Source organism: Bufo bufo, chromosome 3 (genome assembly GCF_905171765.1).
Source record: "Bufo bufo chromosome 3, aBufBuf1.1, whole genome shotgun sequence".
NCBI classification, from domain to species: Eukaryota; Metazoa; Chordata; class Amphibia; order Anura; family Bufonidae; genus Bufo; species Bufo bufo.
Window position 1 is genome coordinate 90,775,057 of NC_053391.1, and position 21,537 is coordinate 90,796,593.

The 21,537-nt window shown below is 43.8% G+C and overlaps 1 protein-coding gene across 2 annotated transcripts in view; it reads right to left on the reverse strand.

Moving 5' to 3' along the window:
- Nucleotides 1-7,574: 7,574 nt before the first annotated feature.
- The window catches only part of ACE2 (angiotensin converting enzyme 2), a 129,573-nt gene continuing 115,610 nt past the window's right edge, over nucleotides 7,575-21,537 (reverse strand). For both annotated transcript variants that reach the window (XM_040423317.1, XM_040423316.1), the window contains 4 exons: nucleotides 19,631-19,731; nucleotides 16,996-17,112; nucleotides 15,543-15,737; nucleotides 7,575-7,999 (listed from right to left, as the gene is read on the reverse strand). In XM_040423317.1, coding sequence (XP_040279251.1) covers nucleotides 7,825-7,999; nucleotides 15,543-15,737; nucleotides 16,996-17,112; nucleotides 19,631-19,731 — 588 coding nt within the window. In that variant the 3' untranslated portion in view covers nucleotides 7,575-7,824. The remainder of the gene's footprint in view (nucleotides 8,000-15,542; nucleotides 15,738-16,995; nucleotides 17,113-19,630; nucleotides 19,732-21,537) is intronic.

Here is a 21,537-nt window from a genome sequence, read left to right on the forward strand (position 1 = left end):
CCCAACCCAAACCCACAACATAAACAAACATATTGTCGACTTCACTTTTTTCGCACATCTCATGGTGTAGCAGTTGTCACTACAAACAGCTCACTGGATCATTTACTTCCTCCTACTATACTTCGCCCACCAGCCCGTATTATTAGATAAAATCAAAGAACTAAACACTCTAATACGAATGAACCATGAATCCATTGTTATCTCACGTGTCCCTTCAGGGCTTCCTGGTCAGACACTGACAGCACTCGGTGTTGTCCATTCTCATTTAGGGTCAGCTTCCTGCTGATCTGGCTCCATAGATCTGGGCGCCAATCTCCCCGACTTCTGACTGGCTCCTCTTCCTCTGACCGATGCTGTTGATCGTTGGGAAGATGGCGGGACAATATTGGAATACAACGGATCCGACTCAAGCGCCTCCGTAGCTTCTCCAGGTGAGAGAAAGGTATCAATCGTCCAGTCTTGACGAAAAATCCTCAGGGTTGCAGGATACAGTAAAGCAAACTTGACCTTATTCCGTGCTAGTGCGGAACAGACTTGAGTAAATTCCCTCCTGCGCCTCGCCACTTCCGCAGAGTAGTTGCTGAATAGTAAGATCTTATTGCCCCGAATTATTAAGGGCTGCACATTGGGCCTAAATTTTGCCAGTATGGCCTCTTTAGCGGCATAGTTCAGATACTATACTATCGCGGCTCTAGGCCGTGCATTATTGGATCGCGCCCCTGCCGATACTGGCGGTCCTAAACGGTGTGCTCTCTCCACTGTGCATGTGCCCCTTAGCCCCAGAGCTTGCGGGATCTTCACCTCACAGATGTCCGCTAGCTGGTTCGGCGGGATCGATTCTGGGAGACCGATGATCCGTAAATTGCTCCTCCTGGATCGGTTCTCTAAATCGTCGATCTTCTCCTTCAGGTACTGATTATTGCGCAGGAGGTCGCTGATGTTGCTCTGGGCCTTCTCCAGCTCTTCCTCGACCAGTACCACCCTTTGCTGCACATCGGTGATCTGGGAGGTATGATGCGCCACCTCGGATTGCAGCTGTTGTAAGGCCATCGAGACCGTGGCTTCTAGGGAAGCTTTTATATCCGGCGCAAGGAGTTTAGCCACTTCTATGGCCATGGTTTTGCATGAGGCCGTTAACTCATCTTTCGAGGTGAGCCCACAGTCCCCCTCTTCATCTTCTGAACCAGAGGCCTCGGTACTTCTCTGTGTCGATTGCGAGGTCGAGCGGGTAAGCCTGTGGTGTTTCTCGGCTACCGGCGCCATCTTGCCCCTGACTTTCAGGTCGTCACCTGGCGGGAGTGTTGTCTGAAACTCCTTCTGCGAACCGCCTCTGACCACTAATTTTTCCATGGGTGGCCCCCTACCCTGCTAGGGGGGTCTGAGGGTACTTTTCAGTCCCGGTAGGCGGCGGTTCTATGGAATTCGGGCCAGTCGAGCGGAGAGCCTCTCACTAGCGGCTATCCATGTGCGCGCCGGAACCAGAAGTCATCAGAGGGTTTTTCTAACCCCAGTAACCAAAAAGCCGTATTTCTGGCCTAAATGTGACACTCACTTATGCACGTCTAATCCCAGATGTGCTGTATATCAGAGGGTTTTTATAACCCCAGTAACCAAAAAGCCGTATTTGTGGCCTAAATGTGACACTCACTTATGCACGTCTAATCCCAGATGTGCAGTATATCAGAGGGTTTTTATAACCCCAGTAACCAAAAAGCCGTATTTGTGGCCTAAATGTGACACTCACTTATGCACGTCTAATCCCAGATGTGCAGTATATCAGAGGGTTTTTATAACCCCAGTAACCAAAAAGCCGTATTTCTGGCCTAAATTTCACAGTAATTTATGCACGTCTAATCCCAGATGTGCAGTATATATCAGAGGGTTTTTATAATCCCAGTAACCAAAAAGCCGTATTTGTGGCCTAAATGTGACACTCACTTATGCACGTCTAATACCAGATGTGCAGTATATCAGAGGGTTTTTTATAACCCCAGTAACCAAAAAGCCGTATTTGTGGCCTAAATTTCACAGTAATTTATGCACGTCTAATCCCAGATGTGCAGTATATCAGAGGGTTTTTATAACCCCAGTAACCAAAAAGCCATATTTGTGGCCTAAATGTGACACTCACTTATGCACGTCTAATCCAAGATGTGCAGGATATCAGAGGGTTTTTATAACCCCAGTAACCAAAAAGCCGTATTTGTGGCCTAAATGTGACACTCACTTATGCACATCTAATCCCAGATGTGCAGTATATCAGAGGGTTTTTTCACCCCAGTAAGCAAAAAGCTGTATTTCTGGCCTAAATGTGACACTCACTTATGCATGTCTAATCCTAGATGTGCACTATATGGAACAGATGTTTTTTTTTTCACCACAGTAAGCAAAAAGCTGTATTTCTGGCCTAAATGTGACACTCACTTATGCACGTCTAATCCTAGATGTGCATTATATGAAACAGATGGGTTTTTTTCACCCCAGTAAGCAAAAAGCTGTATTTCTGGCCTAAATGTGACACTCACTTATGCACGTCTAATCCTAGATGTGCACTATATGAAACAGATGTTTTTTTTTTCACCCCAGTATGCCCCAGTATGAGAAAGCTGTATTTGTGGCCTAAATTTCACAGTCACTTATGCACGTCTAATCCCAGATGTGCAGTATATCAGAGGGTTTTTTCACCCCAGTAAGCAAAAAGATGTATTTCTGGCCTAAATGTGACACTCACGTATGCACGTCTAATCCTAGATGTGCACTATATGAAAAAAGTTTTTTTTGTTTAACCCCAGTGTCTCAAAGCAGTATTTCTGGACTTGCAGACATGCAGATATCCTGTGCTGGTGTACTATCGTTGCATAAAATGGCTGCCGATTATGTATTGATATTGACTAACTGAAGGGAAAAAAGTTCGTTTTCAGCAGTAGTTGGCTCAGGGCAGGCTTAAAACAATTGTGCACTGCACCCACAAAACACATTTGCTGTAGATCGCTGAGTAAAGAAGCAGTTCTTCATAAGATTTCTCCCTGATCTCTCCCTCTCAGCAGCTGCAGCCTCTCCCTACACTAATCCGAGCAGAGTGACGGGCGGCGCTACGTGACTCCAGCTTAAATAGAGGCTGGGTCATATGCTGCAGTTGGCCAATCACAGCCATGCCAATAGTAGGCATGGCTGTGATGGCCTTTTGGGGCAATTAGTATGACGCTTGTTGATTGGCTGCTGTGCAGCCTTTCAAAAAGCGCCAAGAAAGCGCCGAACACCGAACCCGAACTTTTACGTAAATGTCCGGGTTCGGGTCCGGGTGCCGAAAACTCTAAAGTTCGGTACGAACCCGAACTTTACAGTTCGGGTTCACTCAACTCTATTCTTGTTGCATGTTGAAGCTCTACTTGGAACCTTGTTAAGATCCAGCCATGCTAAATATGATTTTTTGCCATTTTTCAAGTGGTCTTAAACTTTTGATCAGGACTGTATAAATATAGATATAAATAAATAATAGATAATAATAAAATACAAATATACTAAAAACACCAAGCTTAAATATAATCAATGTGCTGCAATACCGCATACGCGATCAGCTATATTCCTATCTCAATAGTAAAATGGTTATGTCCATCGATGGTAGTAGGCAATCATTTATAGGTACAATGTTCATCCCGATAATAATCTTGCATTACTCCACTTAATTAGAGTCCTCCTCTTCTTTAAAAAATTCAGTTAATGTTGTGTCGGATCATGCATTTAATACATCAATATCAATATGTATGCAGTCATTTAGCTGTATGCAACAGATACATTTCAGCGTGAGTGTTAGTACTTTACCACTCTATGTTCGTGTTCGGTCTTGTGTCGTCTCGAGAGTAGTTCTTTCTCTTTCGGCCTACCAGGACCTATGCGGCATCCCACTTAATCCCGCCGTCTCCTCGTGGCGTCCCACGTGATGGAGGCAGGTAGCGGAGCGTATCCTCTAGGTCCTAGCCTTTTGCCGCTCCGCTGCAATAGCAAGTATAATCGGTGTGCCGAACTTCTTAATTTCCGATTTCCCACACGCTACCCCTATATTGGGGCCACACAAGTGGGGTATAGGTTCCTTACTGTCTTTTACCAAACGCGTTTCAGGGCTACAACATGCCCCTTCCTCCCCCTGACGAAGGCACGCCGAAACACGCGTTGGGGTAGCGCCACCCTGGGTCTCTTTGCACACGGTCTGTTCAGGTGCTTCCAGCAACGACTCCAAAACTGTAACAGACTCTCTCTCATCATTCATTGGCTCCAGTCCCAATGATAACACTCAGGCCCAATTATGCAGTACACCTTAGTGACTCCAGATCCTCCTACCTTTACCCTGACCCACCGATTGACTCATGGTGGTCCACTTTACCATGCTGGACCATGCTACTTGGGTTCCCGGTTGCTCTGTCTCTGTCTATAGCTCACTGCTCAGATCTGCTGCACTTACACACACAGAGCAAAGTACCCTGGCACCTCACATGGTCTACCCCTAGATATAGCCCTACTAGCACCAAACTCTGCCTTTTATTCCCTTCACCTAGCCCTCAATAATCAGCATTCTGGCTCAATACTCTACGTGACAGTACACACCACCACACTATGTGAGCCCATTCTTACGCCCAGCATCTCCCCCTCACAAGCTTATGCATCATGTATTGCTCTTGCATCCCCATTCCGATTTTTGCAGGACCCTGTATGTTGACATGAGCACTAGAGTATGCTGCCATATGGTACATCTGTGTGGCATAGATAGAATAACTATTTAATAACAGGCAAACTTTGTTTTAGATGAACTATTTTACATTACAGCAGGGCTTGAATGACTATCTCATTGCCCAAGGCAAAGGCTGCAAAATGTGCCCTCTCCCCATGGTCCTTGAAAATTAGCATGAAAGCTGTCTAATGGGCAATTATTGTTAAATAATAATACATAAATTCCCGGCCTTATAGCTCGGGTTGCCACCCGTAAGGGAATGACCCGGACAGTCTGGGTTTGTAATCCTGTGCCCGGGTACAAGCCTTTCTCAGACCTGGGCACAGGAATTTTTTCAAACTGCAGACTTTCTAGCCTCACCTGACATCGCGGTGAAGCGCAGGCTGAACACTTGTCATCAGGTCCTGTCTGCTCTCCCAAATCCCACTCCCGCCCTTCCTCTCCTCCTCACAGATGGCTCCGCCCTGCTGAACTGCACAGCGAGAAGAGCAGTCGTGGAGATGGCAGCACAGCAGGAGGCTTCACAGCATAGCCGGACTGTCATAGCACCTGGTGTGTATCCCCTGCCATGTGTCGAGTGTACTGCGCCACAACCATGAATGCGTGCAGGCTGCCCGTGTGGCGGGACATTACAGGATGTGCACTGCTGCTGCTGTAGGAAACTTGACAGAAAATCTTCCGGAGAGAGGAAATGCCATAAGTTTGTGCTGTGTGCCTGGTGACTACATAGTGGTGGTTTGCACCTGCACCCTGAGGTGAACACTGAAGGGCAGCTCATGGAGGGAGAACACACAGGTTAGGTTGGCACCATGTTCTTTTTTAATAATGAACAATGCCAACCAATCCCTAGCACCAGTGTCACAACATCTCCCCCCCCTTCACTGGCACTTTTTGTTTAGTAGTAAACATGGTAGGTGGAAGGACCTGATGCCATATTATAACAGGAGTGTGAGCGGCGGCGAGTGGTGATCAGCTCAGCCCTTCACTGCCGGTGTTCTGCCAGATTCCTATACCTGGCAGAATGCTATACCCGGAAGTGACGCGGCCACACCGAAATCAGCTGGGGGAGGGTGTGTGTACTCGCACAAATGCTCCGATACCTTCCCCGATATTGGAACTTCCGGTCGGAGGGAGATGTCCCTCTGACTGGCAGCGCCAAGGGAGCATACAGCCGACTTCCTTTTCTAATCAGGAAGCCGCGAGGGGGGTTATCATCCACCTCCTGGCTTCCTGATTGGCTAGGAAGCCTGCTTCACTTGTTGCTAGGCAGCCTGGCTTCCTAACCAATCAGCAAGCTGGGCAGTATGTCAAGACTCGCGTCCCGGCCTCCTGATTGATCAGGAAGGTACGCTGCCTACAAAAAAGTGAATCCGGCTTCCTAGCCAATCACGAAGCGGATTGAAATCATGACTCGCCGCCCCTCTTCTTGATTGGTCAGGAAGCAAGGTTGCCTCTGAAGCCAGTGTTCTTTCACTTGAACGCCGTCTTCACGGGAAAGAAGGAAGCCAGGCGATGGGTCATGATCCGCCGCCCCCCTTCCTGATAGTTATGGTACATACTTTACAAAAAAAATTGCCGCGAGGTGCTAAAGTGTTTGGCTTCAAGAAAAGGTGGCAACCCTATGTTATAGCCTTAATCGGCCTCCTAGGCCTGTTTTTACAAACACAACGCAGTCAATTCTCACCTAACGTAGGTCGGGCTAAGGAATCAACATACTTTGGTGATACTTTATCAGAGGATCACCATTCACTCAACCCGAATTTTTTGTGCCAGAGCTGCAGATTTTTGCTCTGCATTGTACTGAAATTCATATATCTTTTTAGCATACAAAGCTTGAACAACATAAAAAAAAAACATACAAAATAAGTGAACTACTGGTTTTATTTTAATTCATGGATACAACTAATGTGAATATTACATTTGTAATTAAGACTGTGTTCACATCAGGTTTTTGTCCCACGTTTAACGTATACACACGCTACAAACGTTAAATGGATGCTCAGACAGATGCCAGATAGGGGCATCCTTCACCGTAGGGTTCCATAGTCAGGGGTGCACCACCAATGAGGCCAGGTGAGGCGATCGCCTCAGGCAGCACCAGGTAGAGAGTGGCAGCTGAAGGGAAGGGGCTAGGTTAAGAAATTGGCATTGGGAAGGGAGGGGCGCCATTTCTTTTTTCTCCTCAGGCAGCAGAAAGGCCAGGTGCACCCCGGTCCATAGCAAAAAAATAAATAAAATATCCATTTAACATATACGTTTTTACTGAATATACTTTTTGCAGGAAAGAAAAGTGTACTACTCTTCTGCATTATCCCCCCCCCCCCAACATATATGTTAAATGTGGGACAAAAACGTGTGCTCAGGTTTTCATCATTATATTTACAAGGAAACAATGAACCATATAAATTGATAAACTGTGCATACAACATATGGAATAATATATCCGCGCACATACACGGAAGTCATCATTAAAGGACGTTCCGTGGATCTTATCAACTCTCTGATTAAGATTCAAGCTCTCAAACCTCTGTTAAAGGGGTTGTGCCATGAAAAAAAAAGGCAGTTTTCAAACCATCACCTGAATCTGAACACGTTTGTAATTGCATGTAATTAAACATTTAGCATAGCCACTGAGTTATTCAATAAAATGTATCTGTGTAGCGCCACCTGCTGTTTGTTGTTTTTCTTATTTCCCTGTCCACCTCAGTGAGGGGGTCACACATGCTCAGTTTCATACGTCAACTGCCTCCTGAGCTGTGATAGGGAGAGAACTGCAGCAGAAAGGAAAAACCCCTGAGATGCAGCAGAAAGGGCACATCCCTGAGCTGCCAGTTTAATATTAGGAGATCTCTGCTCACATATGAGGTACAGTGCTAGTTTTGGCTTTGCTAGAAAGAAATTGTCATGAACTATATATAATGTCCAATTTTTTATTTTTTTTTATATAATAATCATGGGATAACCCCTTTAAGACATTTTCTTCAACATTCTGCCAGTGGTTCCTCTATCCAATAGGTATTCATTATGGCTGGTTACAGTATGTACAAGTAAAGATGAGGGTGACAGAAAGGTTCAGTGTCTCCAAGCATCTAAATGTCTTAGAATGCTGTTTGAGGGTCATCTGTATCTTTATAGGCTTTATTCTGTTCCCCAGCACTATCGTATGTTGCAACTGGAAGATGGTCATCCGTTTCAGCTTTGGTTTCAACCAAAACCTCAGAAACTCCATGATCTTCAGACTGGATCGCTTTTTCTCTATCAGCCTTTCTTTTCCTTTCAAGAAATACAGAGGTTTCAGTATAACGAGGCATGGATCAATATAGAGTATATGCCTAAAACAGTACATTATGTAATATGCAATTCACAACTGGTGGAATAATCTCATTGTGTTAGGGTTCTTTCACACTTGCGTTTAACTTTTCCAGTATTGAGATCTGGCAGAGGGTCTCAATACAGGAGAAAAACGCTTCCGTTTTCGACCCCCTTCATTGTCAAGGGGGACAAAACTGAACTGAACAGAAGGAATGCTCCAAAATGCATTCCGTTCCGTTTAGTTGCGTTCCCATACCGGATCCGTCGTGGGATGCAGAGCAAATTGGATCCGGCATCTTTGACTTGCATTGTGTGTCATTCCGGATCCGTCCTTGCTATTTTAAAGATAATACAACCGGATCTGTTCATAACGGATGCAGCCGGTTGTATTATCCTTAGGCTGGGGCGCATCTGTCAGTTGATGTGTGTCGCTCTGTCGTCATGGAAGTCAGTGCCGGAGCCACACAGCACCAGCAACCTTGTAGCAGTGGAAGTACGTTTGATGGCATTTAAAAACACACCGAGCCAGCACATGCTTTTTCATATTCCAAGTTGCAAAAAATTGTCCTTTATCAGGGGCAGATGATGTTTAGACACACACGGTGTTATGGGATAAATGAAAAATGGCTTGGGGGACCAAAGCATTCAAAAATTATGCGTTGACAGGGTCAGAATGCCTGCTCCTATGACACTCATAAGTTTATTGTCAGAAGAAAAAGTGGCTAGTTGTGAACAAGCCTACAAAAAAGTCTCCCTTTAAATTGGGAGCAGCAGCTGTGCAGTGTGGATATGGAAAGGCACGGTACAGATATAGTGGCATGTGGCCGCAATAGTAGCAGGTGCATATCATGGAACATACAAGGCTGTGTATGGGTAGTAGTTAGGGATGAGCGAATCAACTTCGGATGAAACATCCATAGTTGATTAGCATAAAACTTTGTTCCAATACTGTACGGAGCAAAAGCTCCGTACAGTATTAGAATGTATTGGCTCCGATGAGCCGAACTTATTGCTTTGCGAAGTCTCTCGAGTAGTGTTGAGAGGGTTCGCTGTTCGGGTGATTTTATTATTTTCCATTGTAACATGGTTAGAATGGAAAATAGTAGCATTCTTAAGACAGAATGCTAAATAAAATGGAAATTGAGGGGTTAAAAATAATTTTCAAAAAATCACCTCATCCACTTAATCGCGCAGCCGGTATCCTCTTCTTTCTGCAGGACCTGTAAAAGGACCTGCAATGACGTCACCACTTCTATGTTCATTCAGCAGGACCTGCGATGACGACACCGCGCTCACCATGTGGTGAGCGGAGTGACGTCATCGCAAGTCTTTTTGCAGGTCCTGAAGAAAGAAGAGGATACCGGCTGCGCGATCAAGTTAATGAGGTAATTTTTTTAAAAATTATTTTTAATAATGGCCATTGTATTTAGCATTCTATCTTAAGAATGCTAATATTTTCAGTTATAACCATGTTATAACGGAAAATAATAAAGTGAAGTTCGGGTCCCCATTGACTTTAATGGGGTTCGGGGTCAAGTTCGGGTTCGCTCATTTGCTCATCCCTACTCGCGAGACTTTGGGTAATAACTTTATAAATTAATTTGTACTGTAAAAAAAAATTCCCGAAGGTACCAAGGTACCACTTGGAACCGAACCCGAGTTCGGTAATTGTTTTTTTACAGTACAAATTAATTCATGAAGTTATTACCCGAAGTCTTGCGAGACTTCGTGAAGCAATAACTTCGGCTCATCAGAGCCAATACATTCTAATACTGTACGGAACTCCTGCTCCATACAGTATTGGAACAAAGTTTTATGTGAATCGACTTCGGATGTTTCATTTCAAGTCGATTCACTCATCCCTAGTAGTAGTAGCAATAGTAGTAGCAGTAGTGATAGTGGCGGCAGATGCTTTGCGTTAATTGTGGTGGCAGTAGGGAATTAACAGCAATGAGCAGCAGCAGCTGAGGCAGTGGCAGCTGCAGCAGCCATATGGTACATTTTGGCCGATCGCATTAGTGGCATGATGGATACGCCAGCAGCAGCCATACAGAATGTGATGATAGGCAGGCAGCAACAGTGGCAAGTTGGAGCACCGCCAGCAAGGATAGATATATTCATCGGAATTAGGCCTCTTGCACACAAAATTTTACTTATTTTTTTTGTTTATGTTTGTTTTTTGCGTTCCGTATACGGTCCGTATACGGAACCATTCATTTCAATGGGTCCGCAAAAAAACAGAATGTACTCCGCATGCATTCTGTTTCCGTTCCGTTCAAAGAGGGAACATGTCCTATTAGGGTCCATTCACACATCCGCAACGTGTTTTGCGGATCCACGGATCCGCAGATCTGCAAAACACGGACAGCGGCAATGTGCGTTCTGCATTTTGCGGACCGCACATTGCCAGCACTAATAGAATATGCCTATTCTTGTCCACAATTGCGGACAAGAATAGGACATGTTCTGTTTTTTTCGGGAACGGAATTGCGGACCCGGAAGTGTGGGTCTGCAATTCCGTGTCCGGGCAGCAATTTCGTTCTGCAAAATGCGCAACGAAATTACGGACGTGTGAATGGAGCCTTATTGTCCGCATAACGGACAAGGATAGTACTGTTCTATCAGGGGCCAGCTGTTCCATTCCGCAAAAAACTGAATGCACACAGACGTCATCCGTATTTTTTGCGGTTCCGATTTTCGCGGACCGCAAAATACTGAAAAAGCCATATGGTCGTGTGCAAGAGGCCTTAGTTGGAGGAGTGTGTGAAAATCCTCCTGAACCCAGGCTTGGTTCATTTTGACAAAAGTGATGTTTTGGACACCGGCAGAGGACAACTTGGTTCATTTGGGTGACACCCCCCCAAAGGCGCTGAAAACCCTTTCCGAGATGACACTGAAAGACAGCATGCTGTGCCAGTTTGGGTCACTGTTCCAGTCTGCCTGCCCAGAAATCCATGGGGTCAGGGAACAGAGTATGCGATAGAGACCGGTCATAGTTTAGGTAGGCCTAAACCTGGGCATTGAGGCGGGAGCTGTCAGCTTGCTGACTGGCCTCAACTGGGCGCGGCACGTGGAGAAACTGCTCCATCATGTTGCTCAGACTGAAACGGCTTCTGCTACTACTGCTGCTGTGGCTTCTTCTGCTCATGGCAGGTGGCGCAGGGCAGATTAACGTAATTTGGCCACCCTTTCTGCCAGAGGAAAACAGCCCCCCATTTTGCCTTGCTAGTGAGGATCTAAAAGCATGACTATTCAGTAATCATCATACTGTTGATGTCAACGATACTTCTGCATACCTTCTAACTTTTGAAAAGAAGTAAGAGGGACACTATGTGCAAATTTTCTCAGCACAAGGTCACGCCTCTAATTCCGCACAAAACATAACTATACACCTAATCCCACCCAGTCCCCTGAATGCCCCCATATAGTTATTATTCCCCCTTTATGCCACCACACAGTATTTATGTCCACATTGTGCCCCCTTCACAGATTAAGCCCACATTGTGCCTCCTTCACAGTAGGTATGACAAATATGTGCCCCTTCATAGTAGCGATGCCCAGATGTGCCCCTCACAGTAGTTATGCCCACATATGTGCCCCCTTTCATGATAGTTATGCCCAGATATGTGCTGTTTTCACAGTATTATGCCCAGATATGTGCCCTCACAGTAGTTATGCAAAGATATATGCCCCATCACAATAACATGCCCAGCTATGTGCCCCTCACAGTAATATGCCCAGTTATGTGCCCTCCCACAGTAATATGCCCAGGTATATGCCCCCTAACAGTATTAAGCCCAGATATATGCCCCCTCACAGTAATATGCCCAGTCATGTGCCCCCTCAGAAATATGCCCAGTTATGTGCTCCCTCACAGTAATATGCCCAGTCATGTGCCCCTCACAGTAATATGCCCTCTCATGTGCCCCCTCACAGTAATATGTCCAGGTATGTGCCCCTCACAGTAATATGCCCAGGTATATGCCCCCTCACAGTAAAATGCCCTGATATATGCCCCCTCACAGTGATATGCCCATTTGTGCTCCCCCACAGTAATATACCCTCTTATGTACCCCCTCACAGTAATATGCCCAGGTATGTGCCCCCTCACAGTAATATGCCCAGGTATATGTCCCCTCACAGTAAAATGCCCTGATATACACCCCCTCATAGTAATATGCCCATTTGTGCCCCCTCACAGTAATATGCCCTGATATTTGCCCCCTCCCAGTATTATGCCCTGATATTTGCCCCCTCACAGTAATATACCCAGTCATGTGCCCCTCACAGTAATATGCACAGTTATGTGCCCCCTCACAGTAATATGCCCTGATATTTGCCCCCTCCCAAAATTATGCCCTGATATCTGCCCCCTCACAGTAAGATGCCCAGTTATGTGCCCCCTAGACAGGATGTAAAAAAAAAAAGAAAAAACATACATACTCAGCTCGTTCCTCTAATGATCTCCCCAGCAGCAGCAAGACACACGGAGCTGCTGGTCTGTGTAGGACATAGAGTGCCGTCCGCCCCCTGCACAGACCAGCAGTGTGGAGCGCCGACAGGGGGAGGAATGATGAAGCAGGGAGTGGACAATCCGGCTCCCAGGTCCCGTCCAGCACACATCGGAGTCCTCACCCTTCCTGCCACTTTTATCAGACTGTGAGATATCATGATTGGCTTCTGGACCCCCGTCCCCTGCTCTGCATTTTCCTCAACTGCCACTGTCACTGCCCCACCGCCAATACAGTTGCTAGAGGTGCAACTATTACCACCACCGTCAACACAGGTATGCATGAGGTCACCAGCCTCCTTCTCAACCTCCTCAGGGCAGCTCAAATAGTGACAGCTCTCACACAAGTCCTCAACAGGGAGACTCTCTTGACTTTATGCCGTAGGGCGTGGTGGGGTTTTCTTGCCACTTCTTAGGAAAAAGGAAGGCATTCCTCTAGGAATGGGCAGTGAAGACAGAGAGGCCTCCATTAAAAAGCCTTCTTTGGGGCTGCAAGGAGGAGGAGCAGGAGGAAGGCTGTGATCCCTGGCTCCAGGACTTCAGACTGTGAAGTCACCTTCACATCATCCTGCTGCTTCACATCATCCTCTTTCTCCTTAACTACAATGGTGTGCCTTTCCAAAGCCAGCAGGGACAACTGTGGCCTACTACTACTACTACTACTACTACTACTACTACTACTACTACTACTTCTGACGGGATAGTTGGTGCTGCTACTACCCACATTCTGGCTCTGGGTCTTACGTTTGGAACCCTTCCGTAGCCCTGACATTTTTTTGGGCCTCTCAGAAAATGTTGTGCACTACCCTTTGTATTACTGTAGTTATCACATATATATATATGCTGCTAAAAAAAATATAAAAAATGTAAAATACATTTAAAAACATGTGAGTTAAGGGAAACGGATTTAGGCATAAATTCATTGTTACTTCCAGGTACTTTTGTGTGCTACCCTTTTGTATTGGTGTAGTAATTACGTATATATGCTGCTAGTTTGAATATAAAAAAAAAATATCATTGGAAGTGTGTTTGTGAACACTGAAATAAAGGGAAAACAGATTTAGGCCTAAATTTGTTATCCCTCATTGATACTTTTGTGTGCTAGCCTATGTATTGGTATTGATTATCTATATACAGACAATTGAGGTTTGAGGCTCATGTTAACACTCACAGGTAGATTGCTGCTATATCATGTGCTTTGCTGCAGTAATATATATATATTAATTAAATTGAGCCCCCCCCCCCCCCCCCCCCAAAGAAAAAATTAAATTACAGCTGTGTGCGAATGGAATTAATGTACAATGTACAATTGAGACTTTACTCTCAATTTTACAATAACACTCGCTGGTAGATTGCTGCTATACCATGTGTTTTGCTTTATATATACTGGTTAATTAAATTGAACCTACCCAAAAAGAAAAAATTTGCACTGTGTGGAAATGGAATTCACGTAAAAAGACAATTGAGGCCTGATGATCAATTCCACGTTAACAATCACAGGTAGATTGCTGCTATACCATGTGTTTTGCTGCATGTATACAGCATATGCTGCTTAATTAAATTGAACCCCACAAAAAAGGATTTCTGTTAAAATGGGGGGAAAATGAAAAGTATTTCTTTGAAGGTAGCTGCTTTAGAGGTCTGCACTGCACTGCTAGGAGGCACAGCGACCACAGCTTCTCAATCCTTCATCCCTCGCTGTCGCTTCCCTGCCTCCCTATTCTACGCACACAATTCTTCTTCTTTGTAATACTAGCCTTTCCCTTCACTGTCCCTGGCAATACAATACAAGCTTGATTGATTTCTGACTGCCCCTGATTGATTTCTGACTCTCCCTGACTTCCTAAGATCATTTTTAGACCCAACCACCCACCCTCTTTCACAGCCTAGCACAGAATGGTGTTTTGCTCATTCTGCTAGGGAGCATCCCTGCCTACTGCAGCATTGATTGGCTCATCCACGCTGTCAATCAGGGCAAGCCCTTCCTCTCCGAGTTATGTGAGAGCCCTTCTTCTTCCTCCCTAGTGGTTTTTCCCACTGACACATGCACTAAAATGCGCTCTTTTTAGTGGACTCGTCCGCAACAAACCTCAACCCCTTTCTGACTGCCCACTGACTATATATGACCCTGTGCAGATAGCATGTATATAAATGGTTAGGCAGCTCTTTAAATCCCAGTGCTGTACAGTGCTGGGATTAAAGCTCCTGCTCCTGCAATCTAGCATGAGCAGGTCGGATCCTGGCTGTGAGACACAGTGGGGACCACGAGGAGAGGACAGGAGCGGTTTATTACCGCTTCTGGCTTCTCCTGTGCGGGCAGCAGATCACTGGAGTAGTGCAGGAATCGGGTGTCTCGGGGCAGGAACAGAGTTGCAGGGCCTCCTGGGGGACATATTATGTGCCAAAAATAAATTAAAATATAAGTAAAAAAAAAAAAAGTCAAACTGCCGGCGCTAACGGAAACTGTCACCATAGTCGCCCCGTTCACTCAAACCTATAAATTTTATATATCAAAACGATAATCACAACATAGGGAACCCATTGCAATAATTTATTTTTGTGTCAGTTTTAATATTTAAGAAATAAAAAGCTATAATTAAAAATTTGTGGTTTTTCCCCCAAATGAAACCTAAAAAAAGGAAACAAAATCTCTAAAAAAAAATCCAAACATGCTAATAAAAATTCCTAAGTGTCAAGTAATAAACATCTCAAAAATCTCAAATAAAAAAGTTAGGGTCGCTAAAGCACCACGTGTACAAAACCACAAAAATTGCCTGGACGTTCAGGCCTTTTTTAAGCCTGGTCATGAAGGGTTTAGAATATACGGGTTCGTCTGCCGTCCAAAAAATAGCAGAGTTCGGCTCGAACCCGGTTTGGTCAGAACTAGTTCACTCATTCTTAAGTAAAATGTCAAAATATCTCTGGATCAAAGCAGAATAGTGCATCTCCATACTTATTCCAAAGTGCGTATATCATTATCATGCATCAACTTACTTTTTCTTGTCCCGCTGGCCAAGCACAAGTAGAACAACCAAAGCAATAACTAGCAGCCCAGCCACTACCCCGAAGACCACTAGCCACACTGTGACAGATTGTTCAGGACGGGGTGATATAGTTGGCGGAATACCAAGAAATTCCAAAGACTCTTCATTCAGTAGGAAAGCTCTATTGATTCGTTCTTTTGACAACCTGTTTATAAAGTAGATTAAGTTATTGCTCCAGATAACATCAAATATAAAATGTATTTGTTTTGAAGTAAAAAATCAAATAAAAAATCAAACATCAAGTGAAATAGACTGGTCTTAGTATATGGGGGAGGGGGAGGGAGGTGGAGTGGCAGGCGAGAAACCAGGAATTTATAGTACAAGTGGTAAAGTTAAAAAACAATCTGTCTGCATGAATTATGGTTAGTTGAATTTGGTCTGAAGTTTTGAAAAAATTTCAGGAACGCAATATGACCCATAATACCCATAGTGCAACCATCCAATCCACCGGTAGCCAACCCCTGTGATGTCACAGCCCTATAAAACTCTCATCCCGTGCGGTCTTCACCATTGTTCTGTGAACTGAGCATAGGGAGAGACGTGGCAAGCGTTCATGTACTAGGGACATTGTTGCTGCAAAAATCTAGCGGCCATGTTGGATCTATCCACCATGTTCGGCCATCTTGTCTTAACACTAATTATTTTAAAAGCAAAATACCACTAGGTGAATCCCTCAATTTTATTGCTTTGAGGAATGTTTTATCTCCTCAATGATGTGTACCATCTCTGGTACCATCACACAGGAGGACAGGGATCAGGGGAGCCAGAGCACACCCAGACAACTACAGCATCTGAAGGGTTAAAAGTCTACGATCGGCATTACAGCTGGACATTAGTGCCGGGTGTCTGCTCCTTAAAACAGCAGACATGCGGCGGCCATGGCGCCCGCCGCACATGCCAGTGGGCGCCATTTTTAAATGCCCAGCTACCGGCCTAAATTTACTGTCGGTGGTCGGGAAATGGTTAACTTCCAAGCCTTCACACTGAGATTGATCGACCAAGTGGGAAGAATATGATTGGGCAGAGTGGCCTGGGTATACCTGAATAATAGCGATTTGTGACTAATTAATTAAATTTCCTACCAAACTTTGACGAACCGGTCCAATTGAATATTTAAAAACTTGGCTCACCTATAATTATGGTCATTGGATCATCTAATCAAATATGGGTGATGGCCTGGCAGGTTTGGTTGGAAGGTTCAATCTCTCAAATTCATTTTTTAATTATTAAAGGCTGCTGACTTTATTGTACTTGTGTGCCTGGAATTTCTCCACCACCACTTTATATACTGCAGCTACGGCTGAAATAGGGGCTCATGTGGGATTTGAGTCCTAGAGGTGGAATAGGGGCCCCCACTATCCTACCTCCAGTTCTGAAACAAACCATGAAAAAATTTCCTTTACCGAATAGCAGCTACCACATCATCTTTCGGTATTATAATTGAGATGTCTCCAGGCATTGTAACGTAGAAATAGAAGGATATTCTTTTGGTTTCATTAAAAATACGGATATTTTCATCTCTATATAAAAATAAAAAAATAAGGATTAGATCATATTGTGATTATCTGATGATACTTTTCCTCTCTTTTTTTTTCATAGAGCAACTGTTAGTTCTTTCACCAATATGATGTGATCATGTGACCACTAATTGTCTATGGTTGCCCTACAGAACTATCCAAAGTCCACTGAAAGAACATGGGCTGATATAAAAGGCAATCTATAGTCTGCAACCATACAAATTTGAGATTTACTGTGGCACTGGCCACCTTGGAGATCTGCTGAACTGAGCATATCTTAATCATATATCCCTATGGTGTTGTAAGCTCGGTTGAGCAGAACTCAGCAGGACGGATTACTTCAGAGCACTGAGCTAAAGAGCTGCCTCAGCCTTTCTGTGCTCTGCCTGTCAGGGATTACAATCCTACATACAGCTGATAAGATCTTTAGCAGAGTGTGTATGAAGGGACCGATGTGAAAGTACAAAGAGGATGGACAAGACAGGCTGTTATGGGGCTGTGGTAATGTAGCAGAGTGCATACAAGTTTCATATAGCAGACTCCCCCACTGTTAATGTCCACGATCGACAGTAAGGCCGACCGTGTATATTTAGCCCCTTAGATACTATGGTCAAATGTGACCATGGCGTTTGAGAGGAAAAAAACCTGGAAGCATGCTGCCGGGGAAGGAACGCTTTTCCCTGGCAGAGATAGGGGAAAGCGTTCTCTGCTGGTAATGAGTCTGTCCTAGGCTTCCAGGCTAATTACCTGTATACAGTATATTACAATTCAGGACAGCACTTGGAGCACTGCATTGTAATATAAAAATTTATTTTATAGAAGAATGGCCCAAACTCCATTATTCTTTACTAATTGCAATCTGATGATTGCAAGTCAGGGTACACTTGGGGATATAAAAAAGTTTAAAAAAATATATAAAATTCTAATTACCCCCCTTTCCCCCAAATCAAAATTAAAATAAATAATTAAAAAAAATAACATCATGGGCATCGCCGCTTGTAAAAATGCCCATACTATTAAAATATAAAAAAACTTATCCCATACTTTGAAGAACAGAATTTTTTTTTTCCAATTTGCAGTTTTTTCATCACTTCACTTCCCCAAAATATTGAATAAAAAGTGATCAAAAAGTCATACACACCCCAAAATAGTATTAGCAAAAATGACAGATGGTCCTGCAAAATATGAGCCCCAACACATCTAGACATAACTACTAAAAATTTATGGGGGTCATAATATGGTGAGGTTTTTTTTCAGTATTAAAATGCAAGATAAACTACACAACTGCAGTATCACCATAATCGTACTGACTCGGAGAATGAAGCGCACAAGTCAATTTTACCGCATAGTGAATGCCATAAAAACAAAACCCATAAATCTGTGGCAGAATTTTTTCAATTCCGCCCCATTTGGAACTTTCTAAAAAAAAAGTACGACTTGTCCTGCAGAAAACAAGCCCTCATATGGCTATGTGACCGGAAAAATAAAAAAGTTATGGCTCCAGGAAGGCAGGGAGCAGGGTAAATATCTGATCGATGAGGGTACGATACCCAGCACCTCCATGAACAGCTGTTCCCTGCAGCCTTCTGCTCTGGAACCAGTACATTGAATGGAGCAGGAAGAACTGCTCCATTCAAAGTGTAATAGCCCTACTGGGTTACTGCAGCTTAGCTCCCATTGAAGTAAATGGAGCTGAGCTGAAGTAAGGCTACTTTCACACTAGTGTTTTCAATTCCGCTATTGAGATCTGTCAATCCGATCCTCAATAGCGGATGAAAACGCTTCAGTTTTGTCCCCATTCATTGTCAATGGGAAAAAAAACGGAACCGAACAAAACAGAATGCACCAAAATGCATTCCGTTCTGTTTGGTTGAGCTCCCATCGCAGACTGAATAAATTAGTTTTTCTGTCCGCGATGTGGTGCGGAGCAAGACGGATCCGTCCTGACACACAATGTAAGTCAATGGGGACAAATACGTTTTCTCAGACACAATAGAAAACGGATCCGTCCCCCTTTGACTTTCAATGGTGTTCATGACGGATTCGTCATGGCTTTAGAAGACATAATACAACCGGGAGAGTTCATGACGGATGTATGCGGTTGTATCCACAAAAAACACCAGTGTGAAAGTAGCCTAACCCGGCACAGCCACTACACTTCGAACAGAGCTGTGCTATTTCCAGCTCAGGAAGCTGCGCAAAGCAGATGATCGTGGGGGTAGGGAGTGTCGGACCCTCACTGATCTGATATTGATAGGATAGGTCTTTAATATCCGAAGTCTGGAAAACTCCTTTAAATATATAGAAAGAGTTAAATAGAGTTCAGGAGGGACATGTTTTAAAGGAAACTGAACACAAGAACAATGTCAGAAAATATTATTTTACTGAAAGCGTCGTAGATGCTTGGAACAAACTATCCTAAGATAAAATGAATAGGAAATGACTGATAGGGCAGACTAGATGGACCATGAGGTCACTCTGGTGTTATTCTTCTATGTTTCTCTGTACAAAATATACTTACGAAAACTCCAACACCTGCTTCTTCTCAGTAGCATAGAATTTGGTCATGGCGTAAGCAATTGTTGACCTGAACAGATTCAGCTCACTGATGTCCCACGTATACTGCAAAGTTATAAGAAAGAATTAGAATGAGAAACGGTTATTATTTTAGGAGGGGCGTAGGTATAGGGGTGCAGAGGTCGCAGTTGCACCTAGGAGGAAGCTCCTGGCTGAAGAAGGTAAGATTACAAATGGCACTTGATAGGTAGGGGCCCTTCTTTGGGGTGATACACAACATATATTAGCATATAATATATAGATTAGAAGTCATGGTTATTTGTGCTTTGTCAATGAGCTGAATTTTATCATAGGAACTAGTTAGTCATTGTAAGTAGTGTTGAGCGAACTTCTGTTTTAAGTTCGGCGTCTAAAGTTCGGCTTCCGGTTAGAGGAGAATCCCGATATGGATTCCGAATTCCGTTGTGGTCCGTGGTAGCGGAATCAATAATGGCCGGTTATTGATTCCGCTACCACAGACCACAACGGAATTCGGAATCCATATCGGGATTCTCCGCTAACCGGAAGCCGAACTTTAGACGCCGAACTTAAAACAGAAGTTCGCTCAACACTAATTGTAAGATATTGCTGGTTCAGTCCATAGAATAGCCAAATCACATTTTTAAGTTTTAAAGGAAATGTGTCACCAAAAAGTTTATCTGCCAGTTAAAACCAGATAGTCACACGTCTCCTTTTTGTCTAATCAGTTTTTATTTTCTGATTGTAGATTTTTTTTAAATTCTATTTCCTGAGCATTATTATGGGGGCGGCCATCTTGCCTGAGCTGTTCTTAACAGCATTTACAAAGCATTAAGAAAATTGCTTTACAGCAGCCCCATGGGACATAGAAACAATGGTCAGGAGGGGACCTCAGTGACTTCTATGGGAGAGTTTCCTTGGCATGATCTGTGCCCTGTGCAGGGGTCATTGTACAAAGGAAGAATAGATAAGCTGTGACAATCACCTATTGTGACTGGTGGATCATGTCTTATCTATACACAGAGGTGATATCATTACAGGCAGGATTAGAATGACAGATAAGCCGATAACTGCAGTAAAGTGACCTGTATAAACCAAGAAGTGGTGCCAATTATTAGACATAGTGGCCAGTGTGAAAACTGCAGGATTTCTGGTTTTAGTTCAAATATAAAAAGTAACATGAAAAATTAAAAATAGCCATCAAAATGTATTTAAAAATATGTTAAACATAAAATGTTTTAAAGGAAATGTGTCACCCAAAATTTTAACTGCCAATTAAAACCAGATAGTAACACATCTCCTTTTTTTCTAATGTTTTTATTTTCTGATTGTAGTTTTTTTTTGTTTTCATTTTCTCTTTCTTTTTTCTGATTTAAACAGCAGGATATTTTCTGATGACACGTTCCCCACATCCGAGCCCTGAGACCCATTCTTCCTTCCAGAACAGATAAAAAATGTGACCGCTGATGGAGGTCTGATGTGACCGAAACGTCCGGTCTAGATATTCTGTTTGTACCTTGAAGATAAATATTGGGCAATTGGATGAAACTACTGCAAAACTAAATCAATATTTTAATTGCAACACTGAAAATCTGTGTGCCTCAATTTCACTGTACATTCCCTTTAAGGGCCAAACGTTCCAGGTTTTGACTCCTGAGTCCTCTGATCGCCCTAGGTTGGTCATTTTGTGGTGTAGCTTTAGCGCAATCATTGCATCTATATATTTTTATTTCTAAGTACAAACATTACACAGGAAGCTACTTCTTTTTATGCACAAACCTCAACTCTGTATAAATGTGCACAAGATGATGCAACAACCGTCCATATCTCCACTGTGCACCAATGGTAGTGACATCTTTAAGATCCCATTCGTTGTAAGTTAAATGGGGCGCA